The 13672-nt window shown below is 39.6% G+C and overlaps 1 protein-coding gene across 1 annotated transcript in view; it reads right to left on the bottom strand.

The window, feature by feature from the left end:
* Window positions 1–13672, bottom strand: part of dcc (DCC netrin 1 receptor) — a 375235-nt gene that overhangs the window by 229685 nt on the left and 131878 nt on the right. The window contains exon 3 of the mRNA XM_086300044.1: window positions 7881–8168. Coding sequence (XP_086156170.1) covers window positions 7881–8168 — 288 coding nt within the window. The remainder of the gene's footprint in view (window positions 1–7880; window positions 8169–13672) is intronic.

Here is a 13672-nt window from a genome sequence, read left to right as displayed (position 1 = left end):
GGTGACTGACCTGTACTGAACCCAGATTCAGCTGATACAAAAACTGCCTCAATAACAGTTTAAGTTACACAACAAACTGCCCGTTTGTCTACCCGTTTACATATTTACATATTTAATTCAGCAAGTGTTCCCTGTACTAGGATCCCATCTGTGAGGTTCAAAAGTATACACATGGATAATAAATAAGATGTAAAGCTGTGCAACTTCATGATTTTGAAAAAAAAAAAGAAAGAAACCACAAGAATCGGAAACGTAAAACAAGCATCATCAGCAGAAAACCGCGCGCGGTGAACACGAGCAAAGAAAAGAAGAAGCAGCGGGAGAAACGTCCACGCAGCAGATTTTCTTTTTGTGTGTGCTGGTCGCAGAGGCGAGTAAAGAGCGAGGGATCACGGAGATAATCACTGAGCAGAAGCGTTGATCCTTTAATATTTTCACAGGCACGTCGCCCAAGGAGGCTGTCAGCAAATCAGATGAAACACTGGCACACCTCGCATCACAACAAGGAGGACACACGCGCAGTCACGAGCTATTCACTGCATGCAGACAAAGACACACAACACCTTTGAGGAACGACGACAAATATATTCAGCGCTGTTCTCCTCTGAAATGTTGAAACAAAGATAAACTGTCCCTTTAATGCGTTTTCGAAGCTAATTATTAGATAAGTCATCCTTTTCCCAGACCTTCAGCTCAGTTCACTGCACAAACACACTCAGAGTTATTATTTGTACCCAACAGGCCAAGAGGCGTGTTCTCACATCATGTTATTACCATGTTCTCATCTCACAACCTTGTTTCTTCTTTAGTTTTCATGCTGCACCAAACTAATAAAGGTAATAAATCACAGACTTAAGAGTTGCTCTTTTAAATGCTAGAAAAGTAAATCTAATATATATAATCCTTTTATTTTTATGTATTTATTTGTATTTAAGGTGGACTTTTAATTCACAAACCAGAAAAATCTGGGACTGTGTGGATTTTCCCAGTTTGGTGTAGTCGGTAGCTTTCGGTACTCCTCCTACCCACTTGTGATTCTGCACTGAGTTATAACGAAGGTTGCAGCCTTCACCACATCACCAACCAACCACTTAAGTGTATGGTTAGGATTAGGGTGTTTTAGCCAAGAACAAAATATGCATAGTTTCAGAAACTAGAAAATCTCATCTTTAAAGTGATAAATATAAACACACCCTGACCCTAAACAGCTAAGTTTTTAGGGTCAGTAAATGTGGTAAGAGATCAAAATCAAGGCACTTCTTTGTTCACTGTTTCCGAACAAATCCCATTTCCAAGGTAAGTGGATTAATCCCGGTCCTGTCTGGATTCTGATAGGATTTAACCTGCTGATTTTTTTTTGTTCATCAGGACTTCCAAGGCTTAATTTTTAAGCTTTAGTGTATCTCACAGCAGGATGTAAGAGGACATCTTTGGCTCGCTGCGATCCTGCCTTCTGTTCTTCTGTCCTTTTGTAACTCGGGTTCATCTGAAGGTAAAATGAAGCACCAGCAGTTTGAGTTTAGCAAATTAAGGTAGGCTTCCTGTAAGAAATTTCCATACTTGAATTTCCAAGTGTTTCCTTGCTGCAGTGGAGTCTGAGAGACAGAGTTTGAAAACGACTCTCAGAAACGTATTTTTTGTCCCGTGTCACGGGAAATTGAAAAGCTGGCCTGGCTCAATGGAAGGATCCATACTATCATGTTTTGTCTTTATGTCTTTATGTAATGTTTTAATACTAGATGTACTGGACTTTACTGTAAGTTATGTTATATGGAATTTTCTGAATGTATTCTGTGGACAGTGGTAATTAGAAAATGTTGCTCGTCTACACTTGTTGTTGTTGTTGTTGTTTCTTAAAAGTGATGCAAATTGCTGTTGCATTCTGTATTATTGTTTTGACCCCTTTGCAAAGGCAAATTAAAACCTCACAAAGACAACATGTTTATGTGTAGATCATTTGTTTTAAATTTCCATAACACCACAGAGGTACAGTCTGAATGGATGCACCCCATAAGGCTAACTGCATATTGAGCCACAAGGTAATTATTAGGGGTGCAACGATATTCGTATCGATATTGAACCGTTCGATACAGTGCTTTCGGTTCGGTACGCATATGTATCGAACAATACAACATTTGTAATTTATTTTATCAACTTTCCTTCTGACGATGCTGTCTGTGTTGAGCGCTCAGTGAATCTGCGTTCGACTACTCCGCCTAGGCTGCACTGTCGAGCGCAGATCGACTGAGCGCTCAACACAGACAGCATAGTCAGGAGGAAGAGCGCAGGGCACCTCCCCCACCCTCATTCAGATCTGGCGTTTGGAATTATTTTGGTTTTCATGTGACGTATGACCCTGAAGGTAAGCGAGTCATGGACTAAAGTAAAACAGTATGTTGGATGTGCCATGCAATGCTCAATTACATGGGTGGGAGCTAGTGTGTTAGCGCAGTTAGCTCGTTAACGTGTTGGCCGTCTAGCCCCATGCACGGGGCGATCGGCGGTAGCTCGTTAACGGAGATTTGCCGTGTTGTGGCGTTAAGGTCATTTCAACGAGATTAACCTGAAAGCACTAGCGGGAACACAACGAATATGACTGCACATTTACGCCGACATCATCCTAGTGCAAAGACAAAAACAACAAGCATGCTACTAACTTTAGCCGAGTCATTTAGACAGCTGTTAGCACATGATTCTCCTTATGCTGCTGAGAATATAGCCCAGAAGAAGCGGATAGTATAGCTTTTATTTTGGAAAGAGACATTTCTCTGTAATAAACTCTCTTTTCCAAAGATGCATGATTCCTCAATCAGATACAGGGCTTGCAATATCGCTAGCCTGACGTCCTGGGGCTAGCGATTTTTTCAGTCGGGCTACCAAAATCTATCTCTTCCCTGCCCGTCGGGCTATTGTAGGAAGGAAAAATATATGTCAATGCTTTTGCATTCTTTCAGAAATGTAGCTGGGTAATTATGTCATTGGCATCGGTGAGCCACTGTCAATATGTGACATATTGAAGTCGCGTTTGAATTTGCGCTTGTTTTTTTGCTTTCACTTTGCAATCGTGCGAACTGTGTATAGAGAGCGACAGCACTGATCTGTGAGTGATGATAATTTCAAATTCAAATTCAAATTCAAATTTTATTTGTCACGTACACAGTCATACACAGTACGATATGTAGTGAAATGCTTGGACAACTGCTCGTGACCTAAAGAAAACAAAAAAGGAAAAGGCTATGAATAAGATAGGAAATAAATATGAAAAATTAAAAAGGGTAAATTTAACTAGGACCAATTCCTCTGACATCGTCTTATCAATCGTTAGCTTACTATGCAAACATGACAAGTGAAATCTCCCGCAGCAAGCTTAAACATGTGAGAGGTTGATCGCGCAGAGAATCGCTGAGCTTATGTGAGTACGTGTGTAAAAGCAGCAGGATTTATATTTGACTACGATGACCTGGATGACTGAGAACCTTCACAGACAGATATATATTTTAGTTATGCTGAGCCAAATAAGACAGGTCAGGGTGAAGAAGTGACAGCCAAAGAAAAGCTTACCACAAAACGGAGAAGTTATGACAAATCAGACTATAAGGCAAAAAGAAAGTGCAGCTTTATGGTTTCATGGACAAAAGAATTTCTGTGGCTGCAATATGACGAGCTAAATAACCAGGGCTGCACATAAGTGGTCCGCAGGTGCGCATTCGCTGTCAAAATAAAAAACACGCACAAGGGTTAGGGTTAAATTTAAAAACTGTACTTTTGAGTTAAAATATATATTTATAATTTTAATAAATGACAAATTAAAAAGGCATGAACATTTTTTTTGTATCGAAAAAATATCGAACCGTGACACCAAAGTATCGAACCGAACCGTGAATTTTGTGTATCGTTGCACCCCTAGTAATTATGTGTAACTATTTAATCTTTCATAGCTTGCATATGTTCCTCAGAAGTACAAAAGGCATATTTATGCTGTTTCTTATATCAGCGCAGAGCTGCAGAGAATAGTGCTTCCATGTCACAGATTTGGGATTTGAATCTTACTGGTTGGCTTTCTCCAGGTTCCTCCCATGTGGCACCTGTCATTTAGGTTAATTGATTAAATTACCTAAATGACAGGTTAAAAGATTTTAATTAGGTTAAAGATTCTAAATTGACTGTAGGTGGTCAGTGAGACTAGACAGCAAATGAAACTTTTAAGTGCTCTGTGCTGCGTTAAGGTGCAACATTGTAGCAAGGCTTTCAAAGCTGGTACACGGGCACAAATCCTTGCCATCAAGGATATGATCGCAGTATCTTAGAGGGTACCTCTCCAGCAGAAGGTGTTTTATTTTGAAAAATATATTTTCCTAAGAGTCTATTGTGGGCTTTGTCCACCTACTTTTATATTAGAATCATGTTGGAAGGGGTTCATAGAATGTGTTCTCATCCCAAGGTGGCAAATACCTGAATTCTGAAAGTTTCTTGTTTTGTTTAAATATGATAACAAAAGTTTGTTGTTTTACTTTTTTACTTTATCTGTGAGGACGTTGAACTGGTCTCAGAATTACCGTTAGGTCATGGCATTGACTTCAAAGGGAATCTCACTGTATAACTGAGATACCTGCAGTTTTTCTTTAGAACAGGTTGGCAGAGAGAGGGACAATTAAATAATCCTGTCTTTGAAACTCTGTGGCACATTGCACCCCTGTAGCACAACAGTTTCTTACTTTCATTCTTTGATCGACAATACATGCTAAGCTAGGCTAATTAGCTGCTGACTGTAAATTTACTGTTCATCAGTGGGGGATACCAAGATGACAGGTTGGCATGTTGTGTATAGTTTAAAGGTTAAAAACGTGCCAAAGGAAAGTGACCAACAAAATAAAACTGGAACTGACTACAAAATCAAACATATATCCATGTGTCTAGAGACAGAGGGCGCAAAACAGAAAGGAAAGGTAAAAATTAAAAATGTGTTCCAAAGAGATCACAACCTGTTTATGAGAGTTGTGACCTCTTCTCTTACCTTCTCAATTGATTTGGTTGATTTGGAGTGGTCATCCATGCTGATTCGATTTAGTTTAAAAAAAACATGTAAAAAGGCCAACGTGAATCTTACCAAGCTCTAAGCCAAAAGAGGTCCACTGACAACTTCAATCCATACCTTCTAACACACCATGTTTTTATGGGTGTTTGCAATGTAATTTGCCTCCATATTCCATGCAAACATACAGTAACATTTCTGAAATAAGTTACATTACTTTGATGAGGTAACCAAACCAGTTATATTACATCATTTTATCTTAACGCTCCATCCATACTTGTAGAGCTGAGCCCTGAGCAGAAATGCAGTGTAAGGCCACACACACAGCGAGGCATCATTCAGAGAAATCAGACGTGATCATCCCTGACCTTTCACGTCAGATTTTCTCTGATGGCTCCATTTGATAAAAACTTTACAAAGGCAAAGTTAATCAAATCTTCATGGATTAGAATGATTAAAGTTTAATCATGTGACCCATTAAAACGTCATATACATCAAAGAGAAAAGAGGATAAAAAAAACATGAAAGGATTAAAGGGAAAACCTTGTCAAAGCCAGTGGTTTTGCAACACAGTGGGGAAACACTGTATGTCACCCTTAACCAAAACTTTAATAGACTAAAACCAACAAACTTTATACATCAAAGGTAACAAGTCTAAATTTTTTCATTTTGTTTCTGTTGACACCAAAATCAGGTCGAGATTTTCGCTTCATAAAAGTACAAGTCTTATCAAATATTTCACAACATGTGGAAATGGAAGGAAAACTGCTTCACTAAAGGCTAAAAAAGCCAGATTTCGTTCAGCTTACATGTTGCAACAGTTTTCTGTTTTCTGCCCTTTCACCACTCAAACTGAATGTGTGAACCGACTGAGTGTCCATTTATCTGGCAACAGATTCGACTCAGGCAGCTGAGTCTGTGTCAAGTGTCTGTGAGAATCGCACATTACAGCCACATCTCTGCAGGATGCTGCAGAGCAGATACACAGCCTTCAAAAATAAAAATGCTCCGCCAGGCTTACAACAACAGTCGGTTAAATGCAATTAAATGCAATCGGGAAATATGTATGCCATACAAAACCTGCACTGATTTATATTTTGGAATTTTGCTATTATTATTGTTATTGTTGTTGTTGTTGGTATCGTTACTACTAGTAATAATAATAATGTTACAACATTTATTGTTGAAACTTGAACATTGTTTTCTTTTACTTAATCCAGATAAATGTATACTCATTCACCTTGGTAGTAAAAATTATTAAAAAATGTCAAATTAACGGTCATTTTTAGTTTTACTACCTGGTTAATAATTTTTTACAACATTATTTTGATGGTTGTATTAAGTTTTAAATGATTTTAATAGTGGGTTCAAAAGCTGTTTAAGAATGTAGGCACCATGAGTGGCAACGTTTCCAGTTCTTGTTCAGTCACCAAAATTGAGTCCTTTTAAGGAAAGATTGTGCTTAAAATGCAAAATGCTACCCCAAGAGTATACCTGTGACACTGCATCTCTGAAGCTGTTTTTCCATTCTCTGCACATCTTTCAGTCAGATGCAGAGTATTTAGTCCGCATGGGGTCTTTTATTTTGAAATTTAAATAGCTGTTCTATGCCATTCTTGTATCTGACTTCATGGTTTCTTTATCTGCTCCATGCAGCTTGATGGGTTTGCATTAAGAGATGGATACAGCACTATCTGTGTTGCAAGGAACCACTTCTGGGACACTTCTGAAATCCACATCTTGCGGGATCTCATGGATCAGAAAACATGATATTCCTAAAGCAAGAGCGGTGAAAATTCTCACTCCTGCTGTAACACATGTATCCTGGGATGATGATAAAGGACCTTGTGGAGCCAACTTCAGCAAAACACCAGCATTTGATGTCCTGGTAATGAGGATGGGCTCAGTTGATTGGTAATAAAATCTTCATTACAGACTACTATATAATTCGTAATCAAATGATCACATTTGGCATTTTTCCTTCTTTATAACTTCATTTCAGTTATATTTTATTTGTTTTGTACTTATAAGTTTTGTCTGTTCTGACAAAGCTATTGTAAGTTTTTATTCATATTTGTGTAATTCTTAAAAGTTGAGTTGTGAATGTGGCTTTCTGTGTCACTGTGTGCGTTTATGAAAGAGCAGTTTAGCTGAGAGTCAATACATGTACTTTGAAATGCAAAGTACATGTGATTATCCCTCTGAAGGTCGACGCTTCGGCTGCACGGAGCCCCCGCTGGGAACGAACGCGGGAACACTTCACCAGTTCGACTCAAAGTGGTGTTTAACCGCGGAGAGCGTGAGCTAACACGAGCTGTAATCTGAGTGATGAAGTGGACGGCGTATGGACTCGTATAATTGGATGATGTGGAGTGTACGGACCATCAGCGGCTGACAGACTCCCTGCAGACCGCGGAGAAGCTGCTCCCTCTCAGCCCGGAGACGTGTTATTAAATTCACATATATTCATTACATCACATTTCATTTTAAAATGAGACATCCAGGACTGGGAGGAAATGAACAAGAATTACTACCTGACAGAGTGATGACTGTAGGAAAAGTATAACTCACCGCTAAGTAAAAACTGCTGGTGCAGCACCTAACCATAAAAGGACTGGAAATCTAAACCAGTCCACTTAACTGTGATAATACAAACATTTGAAATATGCATCATGTATTATACATGTTTACAATCAACACATTATGCCAAAATATTGCAACGCAACAAGATAAATGAAATCAACTTAGTCTCAAAAGTTCTTTAAGCCAATGAACAGTTATCAGTGAGCCAGTCGATCAATAGATCTAAAATCATGTGTTTGGAGGGCATCATTGTTCCATCAGTTACCTGGGAGCACACGGAGCTCTGCGTCCGTCCCCGTCCTGGTGCTGCTGGGGTTATCAGCCAGACAGCGGTATGTAGCCGAGTCCGGGGGCTGGACTCGGCTGACCTGCAGCGAACCTGATGGCAGCACAGCGAGACGGGAGTCAGGTTCAAAGGTCAGTGGCAAGTCCTCTCGGTTCTTCTGCCAGCGGATGACAGGTGTTGGGTCACCTGAAACCTCGCAGCGGAGCAGGGCAGTATCGCCGAGGTACGATGAGACGGACTCAGTGGGGACGACCACTTTGAGTGGACCTGTTGGGAAATGAGTTTTGTGAGTAAGAAAAGTATTGACAACAAGTCATTTAGTGTAAATATATACACACAATGGGTTTTGTTGAAAACTGTGTGTGAGAGTATTCAGTTTTCTCTGCATGGAATTATCTCTTAGGCTCACCCAGAAGAAAACAAAAGATAGAGAAAATAATCAGCAGCTTCAGGTTTTGTACACTTCAAATCAGAACTGTGTAAGCAGATACTACAAGGGGAAAAGCTCCCCTGAACTGTGTACACTGCAATAAATCACTTTGTTCTTTCGTATAATGTATCTAACTTCCATCATCTTGGATTTTAGTTTTTGCTGCTTCAGTGACCTTGGACTACTGACGATGAACCAGTACTCTGGTTAGAGTGCCTATCCAACTCCTAGCAGCTCTCCAGATCAGTAGAAGAACTACTCCACCAGCTGCAATCAAACATGGTGGTCTTCAGACATTCAACTGCTGGACCGGAGAGGATCTCCACAGAAATAACTAACAAGCAAGCCAGAAAGCACAAGACACAAAGCACCACTAACTGGCTAGAATACAGAGACCACAAATAAATCGATGAGGATGTCATAGTCACACAGGAAAAAAATATATAAATGCTTAAATGAGTTATTAAATATGCCTAAAAACTATCATTTGCAAACAGTGCAGTCCAATACTTTTAATGCTGTCTTTGTGGGAGAGAATATAAATAGCAAGCCGCTCTAGGTCATTTGGCACCGAGTCAGCATAAAGAAATTAAAAAGCAGTTGCAGCAACCCAGGTCACCTTTATGGATTATGCTGCAGTGCAAAGTTTCATCCTATGGTACATGCTTAAGTTCAGATAATCTAGAAGTATAGGGATGGCCACTTCTATTATGTTGCATTTGTACTTTGATTATTAAGAATGTGCAGTGTGGTTTCAAGACTATGATTGGAAACAGTGTAAAGATAGCAAAGAACCACTGTGGCTGGAAGTAGAGATTAAGTAGTTAACTTCCAATGAGTGACTGTCGCTCCAGCACCACCACTGCATGTCATTAACGTCGTTCTTCCTGTTCAACAGGAGTTCGTCCTTCCCACTATTGCCTGTGTCTCTCTCTCTAGTATTGTACTTTGCTTTCAATATAAAGCATCCTGAGCTCCTGGTTGTCGTTAATTAGTGTTCTATAAAGTTCAATCAAACTGAATCAAGCAGGTCTTGTTTGGTCAGTTTGTGGTTTTTAATCACCTACATTGTCAAAGTAACCAGATGAAAAGCCTGTGTAGTCTAAATGCGACATGAAAACATTACCGTTAATACCCACAGCCTCTGCGTGAGAAACAAAAGACACAAGCAGCAGAGGTGAAGAAGAAGGGAGCTGACAGCAAAGGTTTCTCAGGTCAACAGGGAGAAAATAATAAAGACAAAGATGGAGCAGAAGAAGCAGCGAAACTCAGCGGGTGAAAATGTGAAAAACTCCAGAGAGAGTTAGACTGGGACCAGCGGGAGGACAGATGAAAGTCAGACAAGAGACAGAGAGACAGGGACAGCGCGGCCAACCAACGTAGGGCCTGCTGTGTTCAGGACCCACACAGTTTCCCGTCTGATCAGATTCCCTTCAACAACAAACAGCCTGTAGCAACAGAAACACAGGAATGTTCTGACTGCCGGCCTCGCTCGGCTCTTGCAGGGCATTTTATTATCTGAAGCTCTAGTGCAGTTGTGTTTTAATTTCAACATGGCTGCAGGGAGCTCTGAGTAGATTAAGAAGAAGGTGCAGGAATGTCAGGAATTCAATGAAGAGCAGTGTTGTTTTCCTCTCTATTCTCTCTGAGAATGTAAAGCAGATTAATTGATTAAATGAGAATCTGAGCTTTTTGACATACAGTTCATTCAGGTCTTCGCGTGGGCTCGTTTTTTTCTCCTCTTCAAAGACACAGCTGTGAATATTGTATTCCTGACATATTCCACTTTATTCATCCACTTTAGTACTTGTGTGCAACATCTCTGCTGGTTCCATGTCAACAAGTCTCCAAGGGAAGTCAGTATTCGAGGCAAAAGGTAGGAAATATTGTGATTATGATAAGATTAGACACCTACATAAATCTCAGAGGGGAAGAGGTTTGGTCATCCATGCACTGTGACAAAATAAACAAGCAAGGCAGGTCTCAACAACCACATGCTGCCTGAGCAGAGGTGTACATCCACCTGGATTTATAGTGTCTTTATGATGTAAACTCTGATATATTTAAGCTATATTTACACCACAAAGCCGTTTACAAAACCCTCACTAAGAGCGGACTAATATCCAGCATTCAAATTAGCTCTTTTTTTCTGTTTCATAAATTAAGTAGGAAAATTTGTCTTTATTTATCCCGTCGATGTTGGGACCAGTGGAGCAGCTGTGCTTGGTTACCAGTACAGGTGTGAGCTAGTACACTGGTCAAGGGTGACATGAATTTTAAGCTAACATTGGTGCAGGAAGTAAACCATGCAAGAACGGGAAGAATATGCAAGCAGAAGGATGATCAGCGTTTGAACTCTTTAGAAAATCGCTTCAATTGGTAACACAGTACAAACAGAAAACGGCTGTTACATCATGATAGAGTCCGTTTTCCACGTGTGTGCACACATGTGTACACCTGTAATACGTGCAGGTTTTGGTTAGAGAGACAATCAAGGTTATCAGAGGATAAAAAGAACTACCAACACAAGCTGCAGTCCAAAATGGTAGAGCTGGAATACCTCTGAGGAAACCCACGGAGATGCAGCTGAATAGCAAGCACCATGACAATAGGGACACAGCAGGTGAGCTAGCTTGTAGGGGAAGAGAAGAAAGGAAGTGCCTGGGCTTGTTATTAGCAGCAACTGAAATGTCAAAATAAGAGCAAGTGGACTGCTGAGTAATAAATTAGTGGCTCAGGATGTCATTCTCTCAGATGGGTATTATCTGCATCCAAATATATCTGGGCCTGTCTGAGTAAATTCACTACTTATATTAAGATTTGTATATGTTGTTTTTGTTATTTACTCTTAATTCTTTTAGTTTGTGATCACACAAAATGTATAAAACTAATGAAATTAGCATAGCAGTGTCTCTATAATCAGTTTTAAATGTATCGTTTGATGGCTAACAAGGCCTAGTTCAGGGCCTAGTTTTTTAAGTCAGTTTTCTGGCATCCAAACTGCTGAGCTTCCAACATACATATATACATTCAACCATTTACTGTCCTTAATTTCTCAAAATGTGATGTCTTGTAGGTGCATTTTAACAAGTTTAAAATAACATTTTGGAGAAAGATCACCTGCTTCATGTAGAAAAAGTTTGATAGACAAGCAATGTTTATTTTCTTGAGTTTTAAGCAAGTTTCGAAAATCCCAGGAGTCCTACATTTCTGTCAGCATACAAATACTCTGAAATATTTTCATCTGGAAAAGAGAGAAAACGCAGTTTGGGGTCTGATTTTCTTGCGGTTTGTGTTTTTGTTTCATGCTGGTTTGAATCGGTTTATGCTTCCTCCATTTTACCTCGACACACAAACAGCTGGGAAACCTGAACTCGGAAACAAACGTCAGCTTTCTTCTCTTTCTGTTCTGAGACATTAAAGAAGCTCCAGTTTGACTCTCGCATCGTCAGACGAGCCGCCGCTGGATACAGGGTTTCACAGCGGCGGGGACTTGAGCGGCTGTGACATCACGCATATCGGAGACGACGGTAACACTGATGTGAATTTGGAGTGTGCATCTTACATAAGTTCTGCTGCTGTCTTCTCCTGTATGGATCACTATGCTGCCTGCAGCTGGAAGAAATGGCACACACACACAGATTTTTGTTTTTGTTACTTGCTAGGACTCATTCCTGGAGGCCTAACCAACCCTGCTACCTGTCTAACCCAAACATTAAAGCAACATATAAGATGGAAAACAGTATTTTCTATTGCACTGTTTGGTCAAAGGTTAATGCTGAGCATTAAAAAAACCTGAGCCCTCATCAGGTGACTTTTGCATTTTTATTCATTTTGCTTATTTAGCCACAACTACAATAGAATAATGTACAAGTAGGACTCGTGGGAACAGTATGAAGATTTAAGCTGACAAGCAAGCCTTTGGCTTTTTTCATTGCCAGGACATATGAATATAATTTCACAAAATAAATACTGCTGTCAATCTAATTCTAGACGTAAAACACAATGATGCTGTGCACATAAAGCACAATAAAAATGAGATTCAAGGATTCATTTACAGGGTAAAATTCAGCCTACTCCACAGCCTGTGTGGACATCTGGACTGATTAGAATAGGAGTGTTTTCTCTTCCACCAGACACTCATGAGACGACCGTGGCTGAAAAGATGTCTGTCCAGACAGAGCTTCATATTTAATCAGCTGTTGTGCCGGCTGACTGCAGTTTACGCTGGCTGGAGAATCAGTCATCCATTTTAAACCTAATAGGCAAAATTATGATTTGGGACATGTTTTGCTGCATAGCTGTTATATTCATGAACAAGGCCAACAAGTGGAGGTTTCTAAGATGCAGCTGTGTAAACTTTAAGGTCTGTTATGCGTGAGGCATTTAACTCCACTCATTAAATATGTGGCCCAGGGGGACAAAACTGGCCTGTCAGATCAGCATGACTGGATGGGTTTGAAAGGACTGAAAATGGAAGAGAAGTTAACACTAACTCCAAATTTACCAATAAGATTTTCTCCTACCTTGTAACTGACTGATGCAAATGACCTCTTCTGTTCAAATAAAGATGTGTGAATTGATTTGTCATGTATAATCATGGTTAATTAGCCAACAAATATAAATTTAATCAACTGAAATTTACAGGATGATGAGTACACTGAACGTATTTTTTGCTTTAGAAGTTTACTATTACAAATCTATGAGTAAGTCTCCATGCTTAATTGTTAATACTTGATTTCTCTAATTCAATGGAAAAGTGCAAAAACTTAAAGGATCATTAAAGTTCAGGTCATGTCACTCGTCCTCCTTCAGTACTTTGCACTCTAAAAAAATATTAGATTAACGTGCTCTTCTTAAGTTCACATTAATAAATGTTCTTAAGGCAGCTGTTTTAAATTTTATATTGTTCAACCCTTTTCTTGGCATTTTCTAGAAACTGAAATCTGATGAGCAGATTTTTTTGGTATTCCATGAGACACTGTGTCTGTTTTCATTGGATGGGATCTGAGAACATCCTGTTTGAATTTAATAAAACTGAGCCTCATTTATCAAAAGTGAGGAGCATCAAAGGAGATCTTCAGTCAGAGATGAAATTCTGATCACAAAGAATGAAACAACAAAAGAAAATGAAGGAAAGCAGCAGGACGGAAATTCTGAGAGGACGAGAAATAGATCAGTCCGTCGAGACTGAGGAATGATGGGGAGGACAGAACATGGAGGAGAACAGAAACACTTAAAAGAAAAGAATAAACTTTGACCCTGAACTCAGCATTAAAGTACTTAAACTTCCTGTCTTTGGAAATAAACCACTGACATACACAAACACACAGTGTTAAAT

Source organism: Aulonocara sp. 'chitande type north' Nkhata Bay, linkage group LG7, assembly GCF_057382095.1.
Source record: "Aulonocara sp. 'chitande type north' Nkhata Bay isolate Kocher_YH1m ecotype deep benthic linkage group LG7, A_spYH_male_GT1.1, whole genome shotgun sequence".
Lineage (NCBI taxonomy): Eukaryota > Metazoa > Chordata > Actinopteri > Cichliformes > Cichlidae > Aulonocara > Aulonocara sp. 'chitande type north' Nkhata Bay.
Note: the sequence above shows the minus strand (reverse complement) of the source record. Positions and strands in the feature narration are given on the sequence as shown.